At 46.5% G+C, this 25,897-nt stretch overlaps 1 protein-coding gene across 1 annotated transcript in view; it reads right to left on the minus strand.

Annotated features, from left to right (window-relative positions):
* Nucleotides 1-5,822: 5,822 nt before the first annotated feature.
* Nucleotides 5,823-25,897, minus strand: part of AKAP1 (A-kinase anchoring protein 1) — a 39,992-nt gene continuing 19,917 nt past the window's right edge. The window contains exons 4-11 of the mRNA XM_061562101.1: nucleotides 25,462-25,588; nucleotides 22,982-23,106; nucleotides 22,339-22,513; nucleotides 13,174-13,321; nucleotides 12,434-12,501; nucleotides 11,304-11,377; nucleotides 9,073-9,138; nucleotides 5,823-7,895 (exon numbers count right to left, since the gene is read on the minus strand). Of these exons, the coding sequence (XP_061418085.1) occupies nucleotides 7,839-7,895; nucleotides 9,073-9,138; nucleotides 11,304-11,377; nucleotides 12,434-12,501; nucleotides 13,174-13,321; nucleotides 22,339-22,513; nucleotides 22,982-23,106; nucleotides 25,462-25,588 (840 nt within the window). The 3' untranslated portion in view covers nucleotides 5,823-7,838. The remainder of the gene's footprint in view (nucleotides 7,896-9,072; nucleotides 9,139-11,303; nucleotides 11,378-12,433; nucleotides 12,502-13,173; nucleotides 13,322-22,338; nucleotides 22,514-22,981; nucleotides 23,107-25,461; nucleotides 25,589-25,897) is intronic.

Raw genomic sequence — 25,897 nt, forward strand, 5'->3', positions numbered from 1 at the left:
TTAATTCTAGATTTGAAGCTTTCGTGACTGCAAGGATTCATATTCTTAGGTTTTTTCGGTAAAGTCCGCGAGCACAAGTCAGATCTGAAACACGGCAGAACTGATTCTTCAGCCGTTGCCGATCATTGCTACAACTCGGTGGGCTCTCATGAAATTGTCTTTTTCGAGACCAAGGTTCTCTGCAAACCTCCTGGCTACCATCAAAGGTTTGTACACGAAGCCATACAAATATACAAACACAGACATAATTTCAACCGTGATGACGGTTACAAACTGAGTAATCATTGGAAAGATGTGATTAACCATGCAAAAGAGATTTAACTACACTTATTTGGACCATCTTATTTGACAGACAACTATTACAAGTTACTGATAGACAGCCAGTTCTGTTTTACCAGGTTTAGCTATCTTTTTTCACACTTTTGTTATGTAGGCCAGGCTTAGTCACAAACCGAACCTCTCCATAACAAAGGCTCAGTCACTTGTTATGCAGTCTATTCTTAGTCTTAAGCCTCACCTTACCATATTAATCAAAAGTGTGCCGTTCCTGGCCCTTCCCCCCTCAACCATTATATATACGGAGTGGTATCTCTTGTAATCTCTCATTTACTTGATACAGCTGTCGGGCTGTGACGGTTCCACCTGAAGACGGAAGCTTGTGTTGCCTCCGAAACGTCGTGATTTTTATTTTTATTTATTTTTTATTTTTCTTAATTTTAATTTTTTTACCTACGTGACTTTACCGAAAAAAACCTAAGAATATGAATATAATTGTTTTACAAAAAATATTATTGTTTTATTTTTATTATTTTATTACTTCCCTTCTCCGTGACTTTACCAAAAGAACCAAGAAAATATATAATTGATATCGACTCGTGTTTTTCTAATTGACGGCCGAATAAAACGTGGCGAACTTTGGAGCTTCCACCTGGAGTTTACGCCGCGTGCATTTTCTCATCAACCATTTGTTTTGAGGGTGCTCGTGGTTTCCGAAATTAAGTTACTAACAGACAAAGATCCCCCCCGTATAGCCTTAACACACTGTTGGGGCAAGTGCTGTTAGCGAGTAGCACCGATCAACGGTACACGAGGGGGTGGGTGGCCAGCATCACGCCCGACCGCCTTTGTCTCCCCGGTGGTGATGTTTACACACCACACCAGGTTACTCATTTAAGGCCGAGTCGACCTAGGGGAGGCCCAGGACCGGTTCATGTAATCCTAACAGGTGTTGGCCGTGAGCGGGAATCGAACTCGGGGTCGCTGGCTTCGTAGTCCCCACACAATCACACAGACTCTGTGCGTGCCACGTCACACACGGGCAGAGCAGATCACCGAAATGCATTGACGCGTGAGAACAAGTATAACCCGTAAAAACAAAGTTTTTCACTATAAATCCTTTATGTGAGTGGCGGCTAGAGTCCTCTCGTCCTCTGGCTTGAGATGGCTGCCACCTATGGGTCAGATGATTGCATGGCAGCATTAAACAATTGGTAATTAAATATAATATTTTTGTCCTAAAAAGTGTAAAATTTTGGAAAAAAATTTTCACGAACATTGTCACGCACAACGAGTCTGTGTGGAAAATGTCAGCTCGATTGGATCACGGGAAGTGGGTTAAAACACGACCGAAATATTTGCACGGCGCACAGAAATAGCATCCGTCTGTACCCCCCCTCCCTCTCCCCAATGCACACCTCCGATGCGCACGGTAGGCTACGTCATCGTGCAAACGCCGGTGTCGTCATCGTGCAAACGTCGGTGTCGTCATCTACAAACGCCGGTGTCGTCATCGTGCAAACGTCGGTGTAGTCATCGTGCAAACGCCGGTGTCGTCATCGTGCAAACGTCGGTGTCGTCATCGTGCAAACGTCGGTGTCGTCATCGTGCAAACGCCGGTGTCGTCATCGTGCAAACGTCGGTGTCGTCATCGTGCAAACGTCGGTGGGGTCATCGTGCAAACGTCGGTGTCATCATCGTGCAAACGTCGGTGTCGTCATCGTGAAAAAGTCGGTGTGGTCATCGTGCAAACGTCGGTGTCGTCATCGTGCAAACGTCGGTGTGGTCATCGTGCAAACGTCGGTGTCGTCATCGTGCAAACGTCGGTGTCGTCATCGTGAAAAAGTCGGTGTGGTCATCGTGCAAACGTCGGTGTCGTCATCGTGCAAACGTCGGTGTCGTCATAGTGCAAACGTCGGTGTCGTCATCGTGCAAACGTCGGTGTCGTCATCGTGAAAAAGTCGGTGTCGTCATCGTGCAAACGCCGGTGTCGTCATCGTGCAAACGTCGGTGTCGTCATCGTGAAAAAGTCGGTGTCGTCATCGTGCAAACGCCGGTGTCGTCATCAACTCCTCCGCCGTACAAATGAAGACGGGAGAAAACGTGACAAGGCAAAGCACGCACGCAACACAACCACATTTTGCACAAACGTTTATTAAACAAGCAGCCCATTCAATTTGTACACTCCAATGCAATTTCACGAATCAAGTCCCAACATTTAACCACTATATATTTTTTAAGTTATTAAAAAAAAAATGATCGGTGGTTAACAAACTGTTTTTTTGTAACTCCAAAGTAGTTTTTTTTTTACAAAAAAAAATATTAAAACCGTGCAGATATCCTTTCCCAGGTAAAACAACGCAAACGATTAACCGGGGGGAGGGGGGATGGGACGGGACGGGACAAAGAGGTGAACAGCATTTCAGTTGTGCAGGACTCATCGACGCCTACACGGTAATTGCCAGTGGTGATCAGTCCAGCAGTGTGCGCCTTCGACTTCTGAAGAATAAGCAGTCGTGCCCGACTCGTACGAGGATTCCAAATAAAAAGAATAAAACGGCAGATGTTGTTGCCGGGCCGCCGTTGCTCGCCGCTCTGTGTACAACGACGACGAAGATTCTAAAAGTCTGAACTTTAACAGGTCCACCGAGAGAGCCGTGCAGCGGACGGCACACCTTTGCTGAACATCGACAAAGAAAAATGTACCCGTCGCGCAGTAACGGGGGCCACAAAAAGAAAAGGTCGTCAGGATTTTTTCCCAACAAAAAAAACGAAATAATTACCGCGGGTTGACGTTCGCCAGAGCGAAGGTTACGACAAAAATGATACACGCGAGTCGAAATATGGACGTGTGAAATTAAATAATCGTTTGAGCATACTTCACTATGCTGGTAAAGTATGGACGGCCCAGTACGTGCACAGATATTATCTCGCCACCGATGCCAAGTTATGGCTGGGAATTGAATCGAGGCCCTCGGTGTTTATATAGCGCAGTGCGCTAACCACTCGGCCACCACTCCCACCTGGTGAAATGAGAGCCGGGGCAATTGAAGCTGCACAGTATCTCCTGAACAAAAAAAAAACACGGCCACATAGCATATCACAAAACCAACCCCCCAAAACAAAATACCCACGATATCCGCTTCCCAATTTCTTTCTAGCCATAAGTTAATCGTGGGTGAGTTCATCACGCTGGTGGTCATGACTGCATTTAAATACTTCTCTTCTTCTAAAATGTAAATACGTTATTCTCCCGTTGAACCAGCCACACGTATATATTTTTGTTTAAAACGTTGATATACCAAATTTACATATTTTCAGACCTAAGAAGAGCGGATGACTAAAAACCGTGTGCGCGCATAGTCTCCTACAACGCGTGGTTTAACACGTGCCCAAGATACGCGCGTAGATCTTGGTGCGACACCGGGTGTAGGAGTGGCCAGCCCTGCTCGCAACACCATGGGCCGGTTCCGTTTTTAATCCGTGCGCTCCCGAAATGAACGATTCTACATTTCGGACCCGGCAACCACATTTGAAAACTATGATCCCCCCTCGGGCGGTCGGGGAGGTTACACGGACATCAACAACAACAACAAAAAAGACTCAATATTCCAGTGCTCGGCAATTAGATACACACGTGAACATGACGGTTATATACACACACACAGAACACGTGATTTTGTTTTAACACTTTCTCAAAGTAACATTATTTTCAAGCAATATAATACAGAGATCAAAATATAATAAGTGGCTATATTAGGCACAGTTTATCTTGCATCAATCCTCAAATCGGTTTAACACTCGATGCAATGTCCCTTTTAAAGTTGTAAAAATGTTAACGTTTGTACAAAAATCGACGTTCATAAGAGTGCCGCAAAAAAACAAACAAGAGAAACAAGGCTTTAATGACCAACACAGGTCAGGCGACATTTTAGAGTGAACTCGCTAAATTGTAGCAGTCATTAAAAAAAAATCAGTGCGGCTAGCAATCAACAACAAAAACAATAGTGGCTTCAGTTTGAACAGGTACTCATCGGGTCCAGGTTCGTGCCTCGACTGAATGACCGAAACGGATGGGTCGCTGCTGCGATGCTGCCCTCTTTGCTGGCGATGGAAACATTCTGCGCATTTGTCACAAAATATTTAATCGGATGAAAAGCACCGCTGGGCAGCGCGTGACTTGCGGCCATCGTCTGCGCGAAGCATCACAGTCCAAATTTGAAAAATTGCTTGCAAATTATGAAATTGGGGGGTGGGGGGGGACAAAAACAGCAACATTGCAAGACTAATGCCGATTTGACTGCTGTGCAGAGCACACTGTGCAGTGGAGGTGACAGCTGCCACTGGGGAGCCACTTGGTTGCCACTTGGCTAGACCATAGCAGGGCATTGGAACCGGTGGAGATGATGCGTGATGATGCGAGGCGCGCTTTGGAAGTTGGACAAGGCTTTCGAGCAAGCGCCCCGTTACATTACGCAAACCCTTACACCATGAAGGGAAATCGGTGGCGAGTTGCACGTTGGTGAACCGTAACTTTCATCCAACATTCGCAAGAATGGTTACCAATGGTTCCACGAACGAGGTGTGACGTTACAAAAGGCAATCGAAGTTTTGATGCCATTTTGCGAGGGCGTGAATCTGAACCGGACGACGACAAAATCAGTAGACGTCGAACCAAAACAAAGTTACATTGTTGCTCAAGAGGAGGTGCCCGTGGCATTGCTGCAACAACTCTCCTGAACGTACAGGAGGAGAAACACTGCACACGGGGTATCCCTCGATTTACGAAACGCTGGGGTTTTTTTTACGAAATGTCGCGTTAATGTATAACTTGAACGAATCACGGACACGATTTCGATGAATTTTGAATCGAATCTCCGGGTTAAATGAAATGTCAATACGTCAAGTCCGCGCAGTGACATCGTCAAGTGAGAAGCCACAGCCGGGAGGCTGACATCGTCACGGTGTCACTTGCAGTGGCAACGGTGATGCCCCCAGAACGCCGCCGCCGCCACCTTGCCAGCCATCCCAACACGCGGCAGGATCTTTTGGCGAGTTCGCCGAAAAGGTCAATTACACTGGTCAACAAAAAAAAAACCTTTTTTTCTGGCCTGGACTTTTGCAGCTGTTTAAGACTAATTTCAGGGTGCCGATTCCAAATCTGATCTCAGATTTGCTCTATCACATCTCATTTTTATGCTATCGGCATACCCCATTTTCATTGATTTTACCCGAAATTAACTGTCACTTATGATTGCAAGTTGTTGCGAGTCAGTGACTGCTTTAGTGTTAAAATATGGTACTGTATTTTTAGGATAGTGTGTTTATAATATCATTTTATGTAGATATCCAAATTTATTTAATATTTTTCCTCTGCAGTTTTTATTGAAAATGCAATATTTGTTCTCAAAAACCTGATGTGATAGACAAAAACTGATGCCAGATTTGGAATGAGCACCCCAAAATTACCTTATAACCGTTGGAATACCTTATGCCAGAAAAAGTGTGTTGACCAGTGTAATTAGGAGATTTCGACTTAACACATATTTTTAAGAACGCATTCCCATTCACGAAATCGAGGGATACCTGCCCATGAGAGGCCACGCGGTGGAAGCATCTCAATCGAGCTGCGAATTAGAAAACTAAATAACAATCCAGACACGGCTAGGCCCCATGCCTTTGGTATTGCCAATGCACAACAACTCGTTTATTTGTAGCCATAACATTTCAACAGTGGAGCATGTTTAACAGTTAACAAGCTACAAATAAATTAGAAAAAAAATAATTTTGCTGCGATCTCAAAATCACAATAAAATCGACGGCCTGTTTTGCACACACAGTATTTGGTAACAATCGTTTTACAAAGCACAATTTTGTTCTTTAGATTTAATAAAAAAATTCCTCACTTACCAAAGTTATCAATTCGTATCGCATTGGGAACGTAGTCGACAGAATAAACTGCACCCAGTATTCTTTCCCCAAGCCAGAACAACAAAACTTTGCTGAGGTATGGGAGTGGACACATTTGCTTACATTCCACGTGGTGCGCGTGCCTACGTTAAGCTCCGTAATATTCCGATGTGTTTTAGTAATTTTGTGCCGCACGTTGTTTCGGAATGATTTCGAAACAACGTGCGGAACAGCGCGCGGTACCAGCCTGAAAACACAGCCGTACATACTGACTGCGAAAAAACCGCTGCAGTTGTACGACTTCTTCTTCCGTGCGGCTGCTGATGTAGACGCAGAGCAAACGACGACAATTTCGCATTCAGGTGGTCAAGGCCAGACAAAGACCGCATCAGGAGCAGCGGGGTAGTGTATCGACGCGATGATGTCTCCATCGTATGTGTGGACCGGGACACGGCGTCGATATAAGTTGTACGGTCTTTGTTCTAGATGACCCACAGTCGCACACCGACTGGAGAGTTTTTTTTATTTTCTGTTTGTGCATCGGGTATCCGCATGTGCCATGACTTGTGCAGTGGATACGGTTTAGAGTGGAACACTAGCAGCTTCGTGGAAGATCAAACCCAGGGGATCATCTGCGCTGGGCCTTTCACAACAAGGTGTTTTGCGAATTTCTGTACGAGTTAACCTCTGTCCAATGGAGAGCGCATTTACACACGGTCGGACAGGATCAGGAATCTCGAGGTCAAGTGCAACTTGTACATTGTAATGGCATGTTAGGTTAACGTTATCGTCAAGTGGCTCGACGATTAAATTTAGAGAATAGGAGCCATCAACAATGAACACAATTAATGTACAAATATTTTTTCCAGTTTGACATCTGCAATCATAGGGCATTTTCTAGTGTTTTGAAGTAAGTTAATTTCCAACGCTCACCACAGAAGTTACGGTGACCAAAACCAATAGTAGTTTTATATTTGTGAAAGAGAATAAGTGAAAACAAAAAGTGAAATACGGATCAAAATCATCGCCGGTCATTAGCGCGCGCGCACCATTCACACCCCGGCACGAGTTGAATCGTGGCGACACTTCTAAATTATTTACAAATATAAAAGTACAGCAATCAAGTAAGCGAGGAAAAGTGCCCCAAGGACATACAGTAGAACCCCTCTTAACGACCACCCCCCCCCCCCCCATCGATTAACAATGTTTCTTTTGATATTACATGTTCATAATGTTTCGATGTAATTTCTTGCTGTGGATTTCACACCCGATGATGATTCCTTGTGTTGCAGTCGAAAAGTCGTGAAAATTTTTATTGTTTGATATTTATATTATTTTGTTATTTCCCTTCTACGTGACTTTACCGAAAGAACCAAGAACATTTTCATAATGTTGTTAGTATCTTTCTGTATTAATATCCATTGTTTAATTATATTATTATAAAGTACGTTTATTGGGTGAAACATGGTACCTTTCAATGCTATCGGAACGAATTAAGCCTTTGGGCGTGTATTTCCTATACTCGCTTAACGACACAAATCACTTCACTACCGGTTTCGTGGAACCCATCACCGTCGTTAAGAGGGGTTTCAACTGCATCCTCTCTTCGTGGTACCCACCACCAAGAGGAGGTTGTGAACGTGGCGACGGCGTTACGACAGCCACCGCGCGTGGCCGGCATCCACCAGAATCTTGTTGATCATCTGAGACTGGGAGGCGGAAGAGAAAACGTGAAAAAGGTAACGTAGGTAAATGACGGCCGCTCGTCAAGATGAGATCAAGATTCCAGCCGACCGTGGACACGTTACCGTACACGACCCCATTACGCGTTGCCACGGAGCTTTGTTTGGTGACAGGAAATTGGAAGCAGATGTCCGGTCCATGTCTCTCCACGTTGAAAGCAAAAACTATTTTAAGTCCCATCAGCCTATCGGCTTTTCAGACCAATATTATTCGGAAGCATTTGTTAACTTCAGCAAACTCTGGATTGCTTTTGATCTTCTGGGTCTCATTTGCAGACTAAAACAAATGCTGCCCGATGACCACAATTTTTTATTTTTATTTTACCCGGTAAGGCCGACTGAGCTACGTAGCCGACTTGGCCACAAAATGGCTTATCACGTGGAAATGTATCGCAGCCAAATCCTCGAAAGGCACCTCGATTCTAAAATGTGGAGGGAAAAACTGGAGGACCCAGAGAAAAAGCCACGCGACCACGGGGAGAGACATCCAAACTCCAAATATACAGGCATCAGGTTCGGGATCGAACCCACCATTCTCCTGTATACCAGGCAAGGTAGTTCACATCTCCGAGCCACCGTGGCACCCCCAGATGTAGGTGACAAAGAGCACCCCCCCCCTCCTACGGTAAATTCTATACACGTTAGGTCTACAGCCAAAATTTGCTTAACCCGAGACAAATTACTGCATTATTTGTAAATTAGGTTCACATGAGGTTTCTTATACTATGTAATCTACAAATGCAATTGCAAAGTAGGCACATAATAACGCATCCATTATTCAGTTGAAGTCAATTCTGATGCCCACACCACCTGCATCGAAGCGTGGAAGGAAATAGATTATCTGCGATTTATACAAATTTGGTAATGTACAAAAAAAACCAGATTGTTTTTCGTGTCCTAAACAAAATCAATTTGTAAAATTTGATTAACACAGATTCTTGAAAGCGAATCATTATGTATTCGCTGCGGGGAAGTTTGTATTCAAAACTACCTTTGCGGGGGGGGGAGGGGGGGGGCTGCCTAGCGATCAGCAACCCTGGAAATGGAACGAGACGTTCTCCATCCATCTCGGGGGGTGGGAATTTTTTTCCCCTCCAGGCGAAATATTTGGCGAAACGAAACAAAAATCCTCCGCGACACTCACCCGTCCATCCTTGATCAGCCACAGGTTGACGAAGGGCATCTGTGACACCGTGTCGAACTGCGTCACCTGCGGCAACGCGCGAGCGGTCGGCACAGCAGAATCGAAATATTTATTTACACCGGAAAAATACGATGAGCGATCAAACTTTTTCACAGTTTAAGAAGAGGTTTTACCCTTTCTGGCAATACAAGTTGAATATGAATCCCTGCAGTCACGAAAGCTATAAATCAAAATAAAAAAATACAAGTTGTGTTAAGATTTTAAAACACCAAACTGAACAGTTTTCAAGGAATCATGTCACTGCATTAACCACACAAACTTGTGGTGAACATGCAAACAAAAAAACATGCTCTGGTAGTATATGCATTGTCTTTGAAACTGGTTGGTCCATACCACTTTCTTTAGAGCCTCGTCTCAAACAGTGTTAGACTAGAGGACGCCAAAAAGCGGACAGCACAGAGACAATGATACTGCATTGTCGGACATGATTGCTTGTAAAAGGTTCAGTTTGGCATTTTGAAATCAGTTAATCCATGGCTCAGCGCAATCAATTTACGAATGCGCTAAAAAAAGCCAATGAGAAAAATCTTTCGAGGTAACAAATAAAATAACGTGCACAAACCTTCATCGACGCCACCTTAACATAACACAAAAAAAACACTGCAAGCATGAAAAAAAATAAGAATAGGTTTTACCCTTTCTGGCAAGAAAACAGGTGTTTAAATGTTCAAACACCTGTTTGTTTTATTGCCAGAAAGGATAAAACCTATTCTTATATTTTCATACTGGCAAAGGAGGTCCCCCATGGTTTTAAACAACGCCTACCGCCTCCACCACCGCCGCCATTACAACATGGGGTCTTTGACAGCCTACGCAGCAAATGGGTTCATCAAGACGCAGCTGCCAATTGCTGAGAAACCATAGCAAAGTCATCACGGTCCTGGCAACTTGGAAAGCCAAGCCAACGCGCCGACGATTATCTTGAAAATGGTTGAGGAGCTCGAGACGGAGAAGTGTGTTGCGCAGCCGAGACACGAAAGAGTCTCGTAATCATAATAACAATACGGCGCATCGGTCCCCCCCCCCCCCCCCCCCCCCCGTCATGCGCTGCGTGTCACGCGACATCACCGTACCGCGCGTATACTGCGCACGCCTCTTGCTTGAGAGGAGATTTCTAGATGTATTGTGTGAACACGGAAAGTTGACTTCCAAAAAGGAATGTCGACTGGCATCGGACCACGAATGGAAACGACTGCCGCCCAAATGCTTATTTGGGGTAGGGTGACATTTTAACAATTTGCCGTTAATACATGTGATGAAATTAAAAAGGACTGGATTCCACCACAGAGTAATGTGAAATTGACACCACTGGATTGGGGGGGGCACCGACGAGTTCGGGTAGGAGCGCTGCCGTTTGAACACGGAGGCGGCGGCGGGGGACAATTTTGGGTCGCCCGTTAAAAACACGTCCGGTGAGAGTTCGTTTTCATCCATCCAAGCTTTCGCGAAACATGTGCCGATGCCATCTCCTTCACGAGTAAGGAGACAAAATCTCCCAAGGTGACTGCCCCGCCTGCCCCGACCGCCCCCCCACTGTTAAATTTTGTTAACGAAATTTGCGATCAAATGTTGGTTAAGCGGGGTTTTAATTTTTATTTTCGTCACTGATGACCACGAGTGCAGGAAAATAATTTAACCGTAACTACTGCCCGCCAGCGACCAAAGCGTGACCGAGACAACATTAGCAGTTCCGAATGAAGACGCAGACGACAATCATTAAGTGATGTTATTAGAGACAGAAATTAACCGAGGTAGACCACACCACGTTGGTCACCTCGCGTGATACGGATAGCAAGAGATTTAACCGAGGTCACCGATTGGCTGACCTGATCACATCGAGAGGGGAAATTGTGCACCATGCACGCCATCGCTTAAGAACCGAGTGGACAAAGTGTTTGACTGCTCCAGTCCACTAGCCTAGAGAAAGAATTACCAAATAGAATCCATGGACTGTGACTCGACTAAAATCCAACAGGTGCTCATCGATTAGACTCAAAATAAAACATGCCGATCGCGTTGACACACCGGTGGCGTCGTGCAGCCTATGTGACCCTTTGTGTACACGTGACCCTTTGTGTATGTGACCCCTTGACAATCGTTTTGGCACGAGACGATCGTCCGCCCGCGTGCCCTCTCGCGCCACACAGACCAGCGACCCCCCCCGCCCCCACCTCCGCGATGAGGTGAGCGCCCAGCGTCAGCTTGTTCACAGCCAACAGCGCCTCCTCTGAGTAGCACGTGTGATCTGCAGCCGTGGGAAACACAGTGCAGAGCTTGCGTGTCACAGCCTGCTCTCGAGGAAACTCGCACAGTCATTTCTTACAGTCATCCCTCGATTGTCTGAGGTTATGGTGGAGGGGAGGGGCTGGGAGGAAGCAGGGAATGGCCCGGATAAAACAACAACAACAACAAAAGTGAGCGGAGAACCCGTAATGATTGTTAACCCATGTACCAAGTGGATGAAGAACGTCTCAAAGTCAACCGCTTCGCTTGCCTTTGCGGACTACGTGCGCAATGAGTCACTGACACCTCAACCAGTGAGGATCAGACAATAATCAGAATCAGAATGTGTATTTATACTGGAGGAATCCGATGAGCTATGAAGCTCTTTTTCACAGATGTCCAGTCGGGGCACGGGGTAAGAACGTTACAACAACAGACAGTACAAAAACACGATCGGAAGCAAAGTACAAGAAAGGTAAACAAATCACCCCAACACACGCAAATATAATAATAAACCAGCCTCATTCTACCAGGTATTTTTTTTTAATGCGACCCGGCCACAAATGATAGCTCAAAGTGGCCTTATCATTTCGACATTCATAGCAGCTAAATAATCTAAATAGTCGAAACGCAGCCAGTGCTGCCCGTAAAATCGATTTTTTTTTCCACAAGCAAAGTTAATCTGCAACCCGCTTAAAATTGAAAGGTGACTAATAATGATGCAGGTAATTTATCCCAATCAGATGGTGTTTTTTTTTTTACAGGAAGCATCCTACATCGAGATGTTTTTTGGCAATTCTCTCTGTTACGAGTATAATGCTTTGACACGTGGTAACAGGCCAAATCAGGACGTGCATTGTCTAGGCATTTTGAATCATGTCACAAGACGTTACACGCATAGACGGAAATTATCAAACGTTTGAGACACCGATTAGTTATGGTTGTCAACGGATTAAAAACATATATATAATTTTCCTGCATTTCAGGAGGCAATTGAACATGGTTACCAGTGTTAAGTCTACAAGTGGTGAACTTCAATACCCGTGATGTGAAAAACTGCTGGCAGCAGACAACTTACCAGCCGGAGGAGCGATATTCGCAAAAAACACAAGTGATGCTTGAAAAGGCAACGTCAGAAAATCAGTCCTGTAAAGATAAGAACACACACACACAGTGTCCCTTTGAGCCTCTTCTAAAGGGTGCCACGGTGGAGAGACGTTAACTACCTTGCCTGGTATACAGGAGTGTGTGGGTTCAATCCCAACCCCGACACCTATATATTTTGAGTTTGCAAGTTCTCCCCGTTGTCGCGTGGATTTTTCTCCGGGCCCTCCGGGTTTATTTCCCTCCACGTTCAGAATCGATGTGCGTTGAGAGTATTTGTCCGCGTTAAATTTCCATTAGATGAGCCACTTCGTTTGTGGCCAGGTATCGCTTCTGAACAACAGCTGTACAGCTTAGAGAGCCTGACCTGGCGAAATAAAAAGTTTAGTACATTTTTACTTTTTCGTTCTCAAGCGCTGTGGGCACGCTCCCGCGTCGTTATCGTGGCGGTTTTCGGCGGCGAATTTACCAAACTTTAGAGCGCGCCTGCCCCCCCCCCCCCCCCCCCCGCACTTATCGTCGAAGGATCTCCCGTGGTGTAAACCGGGGGCAGCCGTTCGGCCCAAACCGTGTAAGCCCCGCGGACAGGCAGCGAGCGCGCTGCCACCGCTCGTCCACGCCATGCTCCGGAGGAGCGAAGCGCGCGACCCGCTCCACGGCCGCCCCCCTCCCCCACCCCCTCCCCCACCCCACCCTTCCACGAGCATGGGTCACCTGAGCTGCCGCAGGTCGGAGGCGAGTATCTTGTAGTACCCTCCGTAGTCGAGGCACCTCACCTCCACCTCGTTGCTCCCCGGGTCGTACTCCACGATCTGTGCTCGATACCAGTGGTTCTCCAAGAGCGCCGCGCACACAGTGTTGGCTGTGGAACGACAATGAAGACGACGCACGGCAGCACGGTCAAGACAACTCGCAGGAATGACAGGACGTACACGTGGTTAATTGATCTAACCAAAGGGAGTCTTCCAGCCCCAAGCAGGTGGGTTACTTTTATTCTGGTCGTAACACCAACTCATCTCTCATCGCACCCCCTCCCCCCACCCCCTTTATATATAAATTCTCATCCCATTCAGAAGATTCCCACAAATACCCCCTTAACTCGTAATCAATCCCTTATGCCAGCGGTCCTTAACCTGGGCCGCACGCACCCCCTGGGGGTGCGAGATGCCCTTTCGGGGAACCAAAGGGGTGCAAGGCTGCAGTAAAGGTTACGAAGTTTTTCAAAGGGCCTTCAAAAATTCCCTCCAATTCACTTTCAAATTGCCCCCGAGGGTGGGGTGGGGGAGGGTTTCACCCATCAAATTCCTCAGCCAATCAGGACGAACTGCCAAAATCGGTCCACCAATGTTGCGCGAGAGCGTGACCCTAGCACCGGCTCGTCAGGGCCGCCCTGCCGACAGTCGGCGAATGACGACGAATCTCGCCAAATTCGAACGACACAGCGCGGACCCAGCGCGGACCCGTGAGGACCGGCGCCGCGTGTAAACGGCCGACGAATTAATAATCAAGGCGGGGCCTTTTTGGCGAGCTCTAAAATATACACGCGGACAGCTTCTTCGAATCCAGTCCTTGTGAACCCCCCCCCACACCCCCCCACCCGTTGCGGTTTTCGGAGAGTACCAGCTATCATGTGCGTGCAGTGTGAAGTGCCTGAATTCACACGTGAGTAGAAGTCACAAGGCGGACAGTGGTGGGGGGGGGGGCGGTGGGTGTTGAGGACCGGAGTTGAGAAACGGCAATATCGGCGATGGTGAACGAGCAGCAAATGACGTAAATTCGACCAATGTTCTGGAAGGGCTAGAAAGCTGAAATTTGGGACGCGTGTAGTCAAGTCCTCGTACGACCAGGAAAAGGCTGAAAACCAGAGATCTTCAGCATTAACTTCTTAAATAACTTAAAAAAAACAATCCCCGTCACCAGTGAAAGCAATGAGCTCACGCCTCTCTCGGAGTGCGATTCTCCAGCGGAAACGTGGGTCAAGCAGAGACAATGAACTTCCTATAGCCGTGCAGGCTCTTGGGGAAGGTGCTGTTAATAATGAGTGACGATATCGACTGCTCTCGCACACACACAGATCTCCTGTATATAGCCAAGCAGCAGACAGAAAGATCCCCCGTGTAGCAGACTGTTTGGGCAAGTGCTGTTAGCGAGCACCTATGAAGGCTGGCACGGCACACGAGGAGGGGGGGTGGCCACGCCCGGCTGCCTTTGTCTACCCCAGTAGCGATGTTTACACACAGCACCAGCTACTCATTTGAGGCCGAGTTGACCCAGGGAAGGCCCAGGACCGGTTCAGATAACCATCATTGGTGTTGGCTGTGAGCAGGAATCGACCCCGGGTCGCCAGGTTCGTCGTGCAACGTGCTAACCGCTGCACTACAGGTCAGCAAACAAAGCAAAGACAAAGAGACCCTGTATAGCCTATAAGACTGTTGGCACGTGCTGTTAGCGAGCACCTTTGAAGGTCAGACAGACATATAGACACACAGCAGACAGACATAGACACGCACACACGGAGAGAACACTACAGATAAGATAAGCGTCGTCACTTAAAACTGAAATCTTATTTTTGTAAAAAGAAAATAGTCAATCATGTGATCGTTAGTTTAACACAGGCTTTCGCAAAATCTCATCCATAATACAGGTTTTTTTGGGTGAAATCGCGTAAATATGTGTCGTTAAACCCACCACCACTCGACACAGCCAACTAGTAAGGTTTGTCACGTAAACAGAATGTGCCAATTCGTTACGAGTACAGCACATCGGTGTGTTGGAGAGCAACGCCACAACATTTACAATCCGAGTACGACGTTTCGCCAGTAATTACAACTAGCTTCATCAGGCGGCAGCCAGATTTGTGGAGAAATCCTCCTGTTTCGTTCCTTAGATAGAGGGGTTGATGTGATGGCATCACTTGTGAGCCCTTCTTGCGAAGTGTGGGGGGGTTGGGGATTAATGAAGGCATATAAATGACAATGGTATCCATTGCCGGTTGTAGCTATCCAAACAATTAAAATTATTTTCTCTCAATTTCGCTAGATTCTCTAATTAGTCTTGGCCAGTAGTAGCTAGTTTTGCACAGAACCTCAACAGCATCAAAATCAATTGAGTGTCCTTGTTGGCACGCGTGTTCTGCCACTGCCGACAGCTGTGATCGTTTATGCGATTCATCACAGCAGAGCCGGGAAAATGAAAAGTAAATGACCAAATTCACATTTAAAAATCAATAGTGTTTTGTTGTCTAGGTTGTGGTGGGTGAGCGGGGCAACACAAACACCAAATTGCTCTAACCCAGTGTAATCATGAACGGCCATCCGTCTTCGAACCAAGGTCGACAATATTAGTCGACGTTTAAAGATTAACTGGCCACAATTTCATAATAGAGGTTTTTTTGGGTTAGATCGCGTAAGTATGAATGTGTCGTAACCCTCCACCACCGGACACAGCCAGTAAGGTTTGTCACGTGAACAACGCGCCAATTGGGTTACTACTCCAATAAAACCTTGGATTGCGAGTAACTTGGTCTGCGAGTGTTTTGCAAGACGAGCAAAAATGTTAAATAAATATTAATTTGATCAACGAGCGAGGTCTTGCAATACGAGTAGTACGTGTATACGCTTTGTCTGCCGAGTGTCACGTGATCACAACTGATGTACGAGTGCTTTGGATTACAAACACGTTTCCGGAACGAATTATGCTCGCAATCCAAGGTTTTACTGAACTTCAGTCCACAACATTTATTGTAAATTTTATTGTAAATCTTGTGGATTTTTACTCTCCATCACACCGGTCGGAGACTAACTAAATTGGCGCGTTTTTTACGTGACAATCCTTACTGGCCATGTCAGATCGAGGGTTTACAACAACATTTATCATTTGTCCAGTCTCGTTTGCTACGACCAATATCGTTCTGGGAAAATTCGTATCCGATCTGCGATGTGCATTTTTGGATCATACCACATGTTGTTTTGTGGCAAGTCGGGGGGAGTTTGGCCACATATCTTGAGAGCTTTATAGAACCAACAAAGTTAAGAAAATATACACAAATCGAAAATAACCAACTAACACACGCATTATCAGACTGGTGAAACGGTGGGTATATGTATTTATTTTGAATCTATTAATCGCCAAATGCCTCGATAAATTTCTCGCACCCCTCTGCCGTCTTGAACTGGTTTTTACTATTTGCAATTTACAATGCCATGGTGCATGTTAACATAACTCAAGGAAAGGTGGCAGTAACCAATGTGTCAATTATGCCAGTGGGTGTGCTATAGTCCAATCTATCAATCTTAAGTTACGTATTAAAGCACACTTGACATGAATAAAAGATGGTCTCGGAGAACTTAACATTAAATAGAATTGGCATGAATGGGCCAACACCCGGAGTGTATTAAATGCAAAAGACAATGAGTTTACAAGACAACTACAGATATGGCTCGTTTGTGAACAAAAAGAAAAGACGCAGAAGGGTAAAAACTCTTTGGGATTTAATTTTATTGATTTAATTTGAGTCACCGTCAAACGCGTTGCAGTTTATTTTTGTGTGCATTATCAAATATTAAATAACGCGCAAGACTATATCTTTGCTCGGTGAATACAAACTGCGAATTGGGATTTTGAGAATAATTAAACAATTTATGGATTCTGTTAAAGCACGCAAAAGATGTCAGTTTACTTTCTAATAATGAACATTCAAATAAATAACAAGTACAACCGTCCCACCAACAATAAAGGTTTTAAAATTATATCCCAAAAGTATAAATGCGTCGTAACCCGCCACAGCCAACCGGTAAGGTTTGTCGCGTAAAAAAACCGCGCCAATTAGTTACTCCTTCAGCCCACCGGTGTGTTGGAGAGTAAATCCTCATCGTTTACAATTTGAGTTCCATGACGTTTCGCTGGTAATTACATCCAGCATCATCGGCGATTTGCCAGAATTGTGTAAAGATCCACCTACTTCCAGCCTTAAATAGAGCAAGATGACGCCACCACTATAACCCAAACAGTGAACGGCACTGGTTGCGAAAGCAATCATAGCGGTCAACCCCTTATCAGCTTCGATCTTATTACAGACCGATTCAGACCTTATTGGTCACCCCTTATACATCTCAACGTTCGTCCTACAAAGTCCCATCACAAGGGAGAAACACAAAGACAAAAAATATTGTTTTACTAAATTTCCCTGTACTAGAATACAGGTACACCGTATGGCTTGACAGGTATGCGCACCGTTGACATATTTAAGGTCACATTACTGTAAATTCACAATTATTTCGATTTAAAGCTTTCGTGACTGCAGGGATTCATCTTCTTGGTTCTTTCAGGAAAGTCACGTAGAAGGGAAATAATAGACAGAGTCTCCTCGACAGACCTGTTCTTCACCTGAGGACGGCTGCTTGCGTTGTGGCCGAAACGTCGTGAGAATTATTTAATTATGTTTTATTTTTATTATTTTATTATTTCCATTCTACGTGACTTTACCGAAAGAACCAAGAAGATTCACAATTATTGTTTTCACTATTGCAAATGTCGACGGCGCTACCGTACTTCTAGCTTGATAAACTTTTAAAAAAATAAATCTTTGATATTTAGGCGCCATATATCACCCTCAGTCAAGTAGTGCCATCCGTTCACATCGCGCATTTCTTTGTAGAAAATACCAAAAAGCAATTGGGGGGCTTTTCCCTTCAATCGACTTGCTTGCTGGCTCTGTTTACTAGTTATAATAATAATCCCATATACATAGCGCTTTTCAGCATGGATCTCAAAGTGCTGTACAGGACACAGCAGCAGCAGCAGACACTCAGTATAAAAATAATTACGTTATATTTATCATGTTATATTTATCCGCGCGAGGGCGTCCACTGGTGACGCGCCATCCTCAAGGGGGGGGGGGGCACGCACCACTCCTGGAGGTACAGCGACAATACCGGAGTTGATGTACAGAGTGGACGGCGCTTAGCTCTCCCCCCCCCCACCACCAACACCATTCCATTTCCCCCGTCACCAAAAAAATCTATGTCATACAAGATACCAACGACGTGGTATGCATCAAGACATTACACTGATAAGGACAGATTCTACGCTCGATCTTAACCAAAAGAGAAAGCAAACTTAATTTTTTTTGCTAGGTTATTTAATTCAATGTGTCTCTCTCCCTGTCTCCTAATTTCCTCAAGCTTTTGCACCGTGCCACTCACCGTGCCACTCATTGACATGCTAATTTCTCTAACTCCTCCCTCTCTCTCCGCCCCCGCCCCCTCTCTCTATTTAAGGCCTCGACACAGAGGCGTGGTTTCTCTGTGTGCCTATGTTTGTCTCTCTCTATGTATCTCTGTGATATCTGTCTGCTTATATGTCTGTCTATATGCGTCTGGTTCTGTGTTTTATCTCTCTCTCAAATTAGCATTCTCAGGAAGAACGTAATCAACCAGGTAGGGTGTTGACTTAGGGTGTGTTATCAGACACTCTGTTGTATTACATTACATTTATAAGTATACTAGATTTGTGTTTCTATTTCATTTATACCTGATGATGATTGCTTGTGTTGCAATCGAAACGTCGTATGCTAGTATTTAATTGATTATTTTCTCTTTATATGTGACTTTACCGAAAGAACCAAAGAGTAAGAGAAAGAGAGTCGTGATTTTATTTTATTTTTCTCCAAAGGATGTAAAAGAATATTTCAACTTAAAAGCATGCAAACCGGCCCCTAGCTGCACCCCCCCCCCTCTCCTTGACTGCGTTCCCATGGCTGTCTCGCACGAGCTTTTGGGATCCAGCCATGAAAATAAAAACAAGACTTTAAAGCCCACAGAGTGCTCCTAACGACGTCACCGAAATGACATCGTCCACGAGCAACGTCACGGTGATATCGCTGGCACGCTTTTGCGATAAAAAAAAGGCTTTTATTCGTTTGAGTTCAGCAACTCCTTTCATTTCCGATTCTTCACCACTGTGGAAGGAGGACGCGGCAAGTGACCTCTGTGTGATGCACAGAGAGCGGGTGAACTCCTCTAAATTGGCTTCGTTCCTCACACAAAATAAACCGTCGCACAGTTTCTACAAATGCACATTTTTTTTATTTCATCCTTTTCTCAGTTTCAAATGTGAAGCACGCTACACAACCACTTAGTGTACAAATTCACACACACAAACACAAAATCGCACGGGCAGGGCTCACAAGAACACAACTTAGATGGGGTGGCAATAACCCCGGATGAACACATTAATTTCCAAACATTATTTAACTCCGCAAATGAGCAGCCAATACTAATGGAACATTGGCACATTACCGAACTCACTACATTCTGGATATTAACATTCAAGCTCCGAGTGTTGGTACAAGTGGAGGCAACGAGTTCTACCCCCCCCCCCCCCCCCCCCCCCGATGTTGTCAGCGAACAGGGGACGGAGCTAGCACGGAGTACTGGCAAGAGTCGCGCTAGGGTTCGCTTCCGCTCACGGGAAGTGCCCCTGCACTGCCGAGCACAGGGACACGCTTAGCCGTGGCGGCTCAGACGGGGAGGGGGGGGGGGGGGGCCGTGTTCATCCCGACGCCGCACACGCCGGCGGTGGCAGAACCCAACGTTGCGTTGAGGAATGGGAGTAACGGCTCGTCACAAAAACGAGGGCCCAACGCGACTTCGGCTCATCGATTCGTCAACAGTCGGATTAACGTCGCCCCCTCGGTGGACTCTGTCTGGTGGGACGGGGATGGTTTAGCTGTATTTGTATGCGTTTGGGCGAATTGTTTACCTTTCTGTTACTTTGCGCTGCTACCGTGTATTTGTACCGTTTGTTGTTGTAACGTTATTACCCCGTTGCCCCTAATGGACATCTGTGTAAAAAAAGAGCTTCATAGCTCATCGGATTCCTCCAGATAAATAAATATTCTGATTCTGAATATGCCAACTCATTCGGCTCCAAGTGCATGCGACTCAAAGAGGCGGGAAGCCAGGTAGAAGAAGCAGTCCCTGGCAGCAGGGCCAGCTGTGCTGACATCTAAAGTAGTGGCCTTGAATTTGAAGTTTACCTTTCCCTCCCACTCCCCCCACCACCACCAGTATATAATTGCAAGCATGCGTTGCTTATATCAGAACTGTGCTTAAACTAGACGGGTTTATATCCAGCTACAACTGTTCAGTAATTAATAACCAAAGCTTCATTCCAAAAAGCACGTTTTACTGACGATTTACGCAACTTAAACTGTTAAAAGTACTCGGCGTATGATCAAGGCAGATTCTCGCAGACGCATTAAACTCACTGGACAGCACTCTTTTTGAAACTATATTTTAGTGTTTACAGCAAGCAAGTAACCATTTCTGTAGATATTCTCCCCCACATTTTTTTCATTCATTCCAGCCACTAACCCTTGTTACAAGTGACGCTTGATTAGCGCTTTCATTTCGGCGTGCTCATAATATCATATATAATGACAAAAAACTTTATTTTTTTTAAGTACTGAATTACCACATAGGTTCTTCGTGCTGTGCGCTTGGGGTTTTTGTGGATGTAAGCGCACGATGTTTGGAATTTTTTTTTGTCGCAGAAGCTCCCAGCAGGGGAGCGACACGATTTTATATCCCAAATAACAAAGTGCGGAACAGACGTCGCAAAAGCACAGAAAACGTAGACTATCAAGGTGCGGGGGGGGGGGGCACGCATTAATTTAAGTTAATCCATGGCTCAACGCAAGCAATTTACGAATGCGCCTGCGCAAAAAAAGAGCCAATGAGAAAAATCTTTTGAGGCTACAAAAAAACAAAAACGTAACGACGCACAAACCTTCGTAGACACCACCTTAACATAAATTAACGCTAAAAAACCACAGCAAGCATGAAAAAAATGATAGGTTTTACCCTGTTCTGGCAATAAAACTGGTGTTAAGATTTTGATTTAAAGCTTTCATGACTGCAGGGATTCATATTCTTGGTTATTTTGGTAAAGTCACGTAGAAGGGAAATAATCAAATAATACACATATAAAACAATTAAAATTCTCACGACGTTATATTTGTATTATTTTATTATTTCCCTTCTACGTGACTTTACCGAAAGAACCAAGAATATGGTGTTAAGATGTTCAAACATCTGTTTGTCTTACTGCCAGAAAGGTTAAAACCTCGTCTTATTTTGTCATGCTTTGATACTGGTGGAGCGATGTCGATGGGCTGTGTACACTTACCTGCAGGGGCAGTCAGGGTCCAGCAGGGGCAGTTGTTATATACCCCTAGCCCAGAATCAGGAGGCTACAGGGTATCCTGGGATCCCCCGGAGCCCCCTCTAGAACTCTCTAGAAAGTGGGCGGAGCCAGGGCTGACGCACCGGTGCTGGCTATAAAAGCCGGACCCCGTGAAGGGTCCGGGGCCAGTCCAAGAGAGAAGCCAGAAGACCGGCTAGCCAGTACCCTGGGACCCCTAGCCATGCTGCCCTTGTAAGGGCCGGGACTTTGCGTGGCTCAGTGATGAGACCCTGGGAACCCCCGGGCCCGACGTCCTTGTGAGGGCCGGGTCCGAGTGGGCCAGTGGTCGGAACCCGCACCCTGGCTAGGTAGGGTTAGAGTCGCCTCCCCGAGGCACCCGTAGCCGGAGGACCCAGAGCCGTAGTCCCGTGTTAGAGCACGTTAGCCCGGAGCCAGTACCTCCCCAGGCAGTGGTTATAATGGCCGTTGCCCTGAGTGAGTCATGGCTGTACTGCCAAGTATGTGTATTGAATAAAGTGTCGCCTCCAAGGTCCGTCTCCGACTTCCATAAAACGCACTACACACTGGCATAAAGTTCCCGTGTTTTTTTTTACACAGCAGGCAAATCGTCAACTCTTGGGTGGTCCCAACTCAAGCAGCCGCGTGTTCCTAATGAAAGCAAAGAGCACGCACCGGTGAGAGGAGGCAGCGTCAGCAGGTTGGGCTGCGAGTAGCAGGCGTTGAGGGCCTGGTCCAGCGAGTCGAGCGCGTGGAACGTGGGGTGCGTGTACTGCTGCAGGAACAGGTTCCCGTACGCGTCGAACCACGGCACCGTCACGTCCACCGAAATGCCCTGAGGGATGGGCACCTGGGGAGGATGGAAAAAAGGGCACGCGAGAGAGAAAGGGGGCCTCGTGTCATTCCATCTCCCTCTCCGCTGTGAGCGTTGTTTTTTTTGGGAGGATAATAGACAAAGTGGGTATTAACTAATATAAATATTTTTTTAATACCAGGTAAGGCCCACTGAGCTACGTAGTTCTTTTGCAGACGATACCTGGCCACAAATGAAAGCTCAACCAAGTGGCTTATGAAGTGGAAATTTATAGCAGCCAAAATAGTGGAAACGCATGTTTCTGAATGCGTACTCGCAAACTCCACATATTACAGCAGCCGTCAGGGTCGGGATCGAACCCCATGACCTCCTGTATACCAGGCGAGGTAGTTAACGTCTCTCCACCGCGAAGGCGGACAAAGAGGGAGTTTCACTGCAACCGAATGAAAGTGCAGCGGAGTGTCTGAGTCAGTACGGAGGCCGTGGTGTGTGGGGCATCTTTACCGGTGCCACGGGCACGACAACATGGCCGATCGGCGGCAGCACGGGGGCCGCGATGTTTTTCATGTTCAAGTTCTTAAACTTCTTGCGGATGAGCTTCAGCGCGGCGTCCACTTGCTTGTCCGTCCCTGCCAAACGAAAGTGGGGGGGTTTGCAACGTCTGACACGGCCCAGCAGCGGCACGTTCGCCCCTCGTTGCAGGACGGCCACACGAACGTCCGTGGGTAGCCAACCGTTGAGCACGGTTGGCTATGTACAGCGCGAAACCAGTTTCAACGGGAGGTACACGCAAGCAACTGGCTGCCCCGATGAACCATAACATATACGCCCGCCGGTCCGCTTCGCAGCGGACATCAACAATCACAGGGACGTCACGCGAAATGGGCAGGCCATTGTGCGCCAGAGTCGTGGTCCAAATTTGGGAAATTTCGATAAAAAGACGGATCCGCAACTTACTCTGTCGGGATTACACGCAGCAACGTCGTAGACACGAACCGGTGCTGGGTCACATGGCGCCCACAGGAAAACAGCCGGGGGGGGGGGACTTTAAAGTGTTTGAGAGGGGAGTTTGACGCGAGGTTCTTATCACGTGCAAAGCGCTCTGCGATGCCCTGCCCGTACAACAATGGTGACCTTTCACGAACAAAATCACGATTCTTATGAAGTGCAAAACGCAAACCATCGGCGGAGTAAACGATGCGTCGACTCGCAAATTCGATTCGTGCGCGAGAATCGATTACTTTTAAACTCTTACACGTTGTACATAATTACGTTCAAGTGATCCCCGCAGCCACTATAACAAGCAGGGAAATGTACAACAATGTAAAACATACATTCCTGTATCGAGACTCTGCATTACAGGCCTGTAACAAACGTGTACGTACACGACAGCTCACAGGTGCTTATTTATCCATCCGACTACTGTAGCGGAATGCCATACTGGCTGCCAACTGATCAACATATGATTGGGCAGGCCGAGATGGAGATACACCCCGCGGCTACTCGGGCCATCCCAAACCTATTAATAAAATCAAAGTTGCGCTAGGTGGCCAAGTGGCTCAGGGTCCTAATGCGGTGTCACGTCGCTCAAACACCGGTCAAATCCTGGGCTCAAATCAGGGCCACTACCCGTTATTAATTCGGGTTTTTCGAGTGTGCGAGCCAGTCGTCCCGGCACAGTCACCCCAAAGACGACACGTACAAGACCCATCACGATTCAGTTTCGTTTTGTCGCATCATTACGCTTCATTCCAACTGTGTGAAGGAAAAATTGTCATTTGATCGCATGTACGCCGAAATTATTGTGTGCTGTGCGTTAGCCAACAGTCCTAAATCGGCAAGTGTGGCGGAAGAACAACAAACTAAAACACAAAACAAGCGGCCACCGCAGTGTTCAATCTAGACGATGATTTTTTAAAGTGCACGGCTTCAGTGGCTTCCTAATATATCGGAAGGAAGAGCGTTCCAGACGGCCGGAGTAGCTCGCGGTGAAAGCGCGCGCGATGCGGCGACCAATCTTCGTCTGGCGTGCAACGAACACCATCTGCAAAGCGAACAGAACTCGCGCCCCCCGAGTGTGGCTAACGGAGGGGCCATGCTCAAGGTGACTTTCTAAGTTACTTGCGGGGGAGGTGACGAGGCCGAGGAGGTGAGCGCGCGAGCTGCTCGTTGCAGAGGCTTCTGCCGTTCAATCCCCGTGGCCGGCCTGGTTAATGAACACCGCGGGGTGCATCAACCGTAAAAATATGCGCACCGTCGGATGCTCAGTGGACATTAAGATGCCCCAGGGTAGTATCCAAAAGAAGTGTAAGACCGTGTTGTGTACCGGGGCCAAAATGTTTTTGCCAAATTACTTGCGAATGGTGGCGGCCTGACATGGTGCTTGCCACACATCCCCCTTTATACCCACGCGTGTGCCATTCAAGCACCAAATAGAAACCTCTTGCAAGGAATCAAGTCTGCATCAACCGCACGTACTTGTGGTGAACTTGCAAACAAATCATGCTCTGATAATAGATGGGCATTGTCTTTGAAACGGATTGGCCTACACCAGAGTCAGCCTTTGTCTCTGGCGTTTGAACATCTTAACACCTGTTTTATTGCCAGAGAAGGTACTATTATAGTTCATGCTTTACCTTAGTTGGAAGGCATGAGTAGGTTATAATTGCATCTTCATGGTACGAGCACCATTACAAGTTCATTGCAGCGACACTTCCGATGATTAAAAAAAAAAATCAGAGTAAAGCTTCAAACTTGTATCAGAACAGCCAGGACACACAGCCTGTGTACGTACAGATCTACAACACAAGGGACATTTGTATTGTGGATTGCATCTCCCTTAAAAAAAAAGGGATAGATGGCTGCGACCGGGTGGAAATAGGATCCGATAAAAAAAAAATCAGATCCAGTCCGTTCCGTTACCGTGTACCATGGAAGTCCCAACAATTCAGCGCGTCCAGACGGACAGAACAATCGACACCTACCTTCTATATGGACGACCTGAAAATCAGCCGTGAAGGACAGTTGTATGATGTAGATCTTCGCTCCGGAGCCCTCCTTCAGATAGTTGATGAACTTTCCCTGCTTGCCGATGAGGCGGCCAACCAAAATCTGCAAGGAGGCAACGCAGGAGTTGTGAGTGAAGGGGCAGCCCCGCAATTACTAGCTCATGCCACACGGCTCGTAGAGAGGGACCTCGACTAGAACATGGGGCAACAGTGGTTAGCACGCTGCACTACGGAACCTGGGAACACGAGTTCGATTCCCGGTAACTGCCAATAGCAGTGGAGAAGTGGCAACCAAAAAAATATATATCGGTCCTGGCACAGATTTCAGTAGAACTCACGCTGACCAGCGTGGTGAAGTACGGTCAAACAACCCCCCCGTGACCGACACAGCGTGGATCAACAAGAAGGGCTC

This window comes from Lethenteron reissneri, chromosome 28 (assembly GCF_015708825.2).
Source record: "Lethenteron reissneri isolate LAM-NWPU_2019-01 chromosome 28, ASM1570882v1, whole genome shotgun sequence".
In the NCBI taxonomy this organism is placed as follows: Eukaryota; Metazoa; Chordata; class Hyperoartia; order Petromyzontiformes; family Petromyzontidae; genus Lethenteron; species Lethenteron reissneri.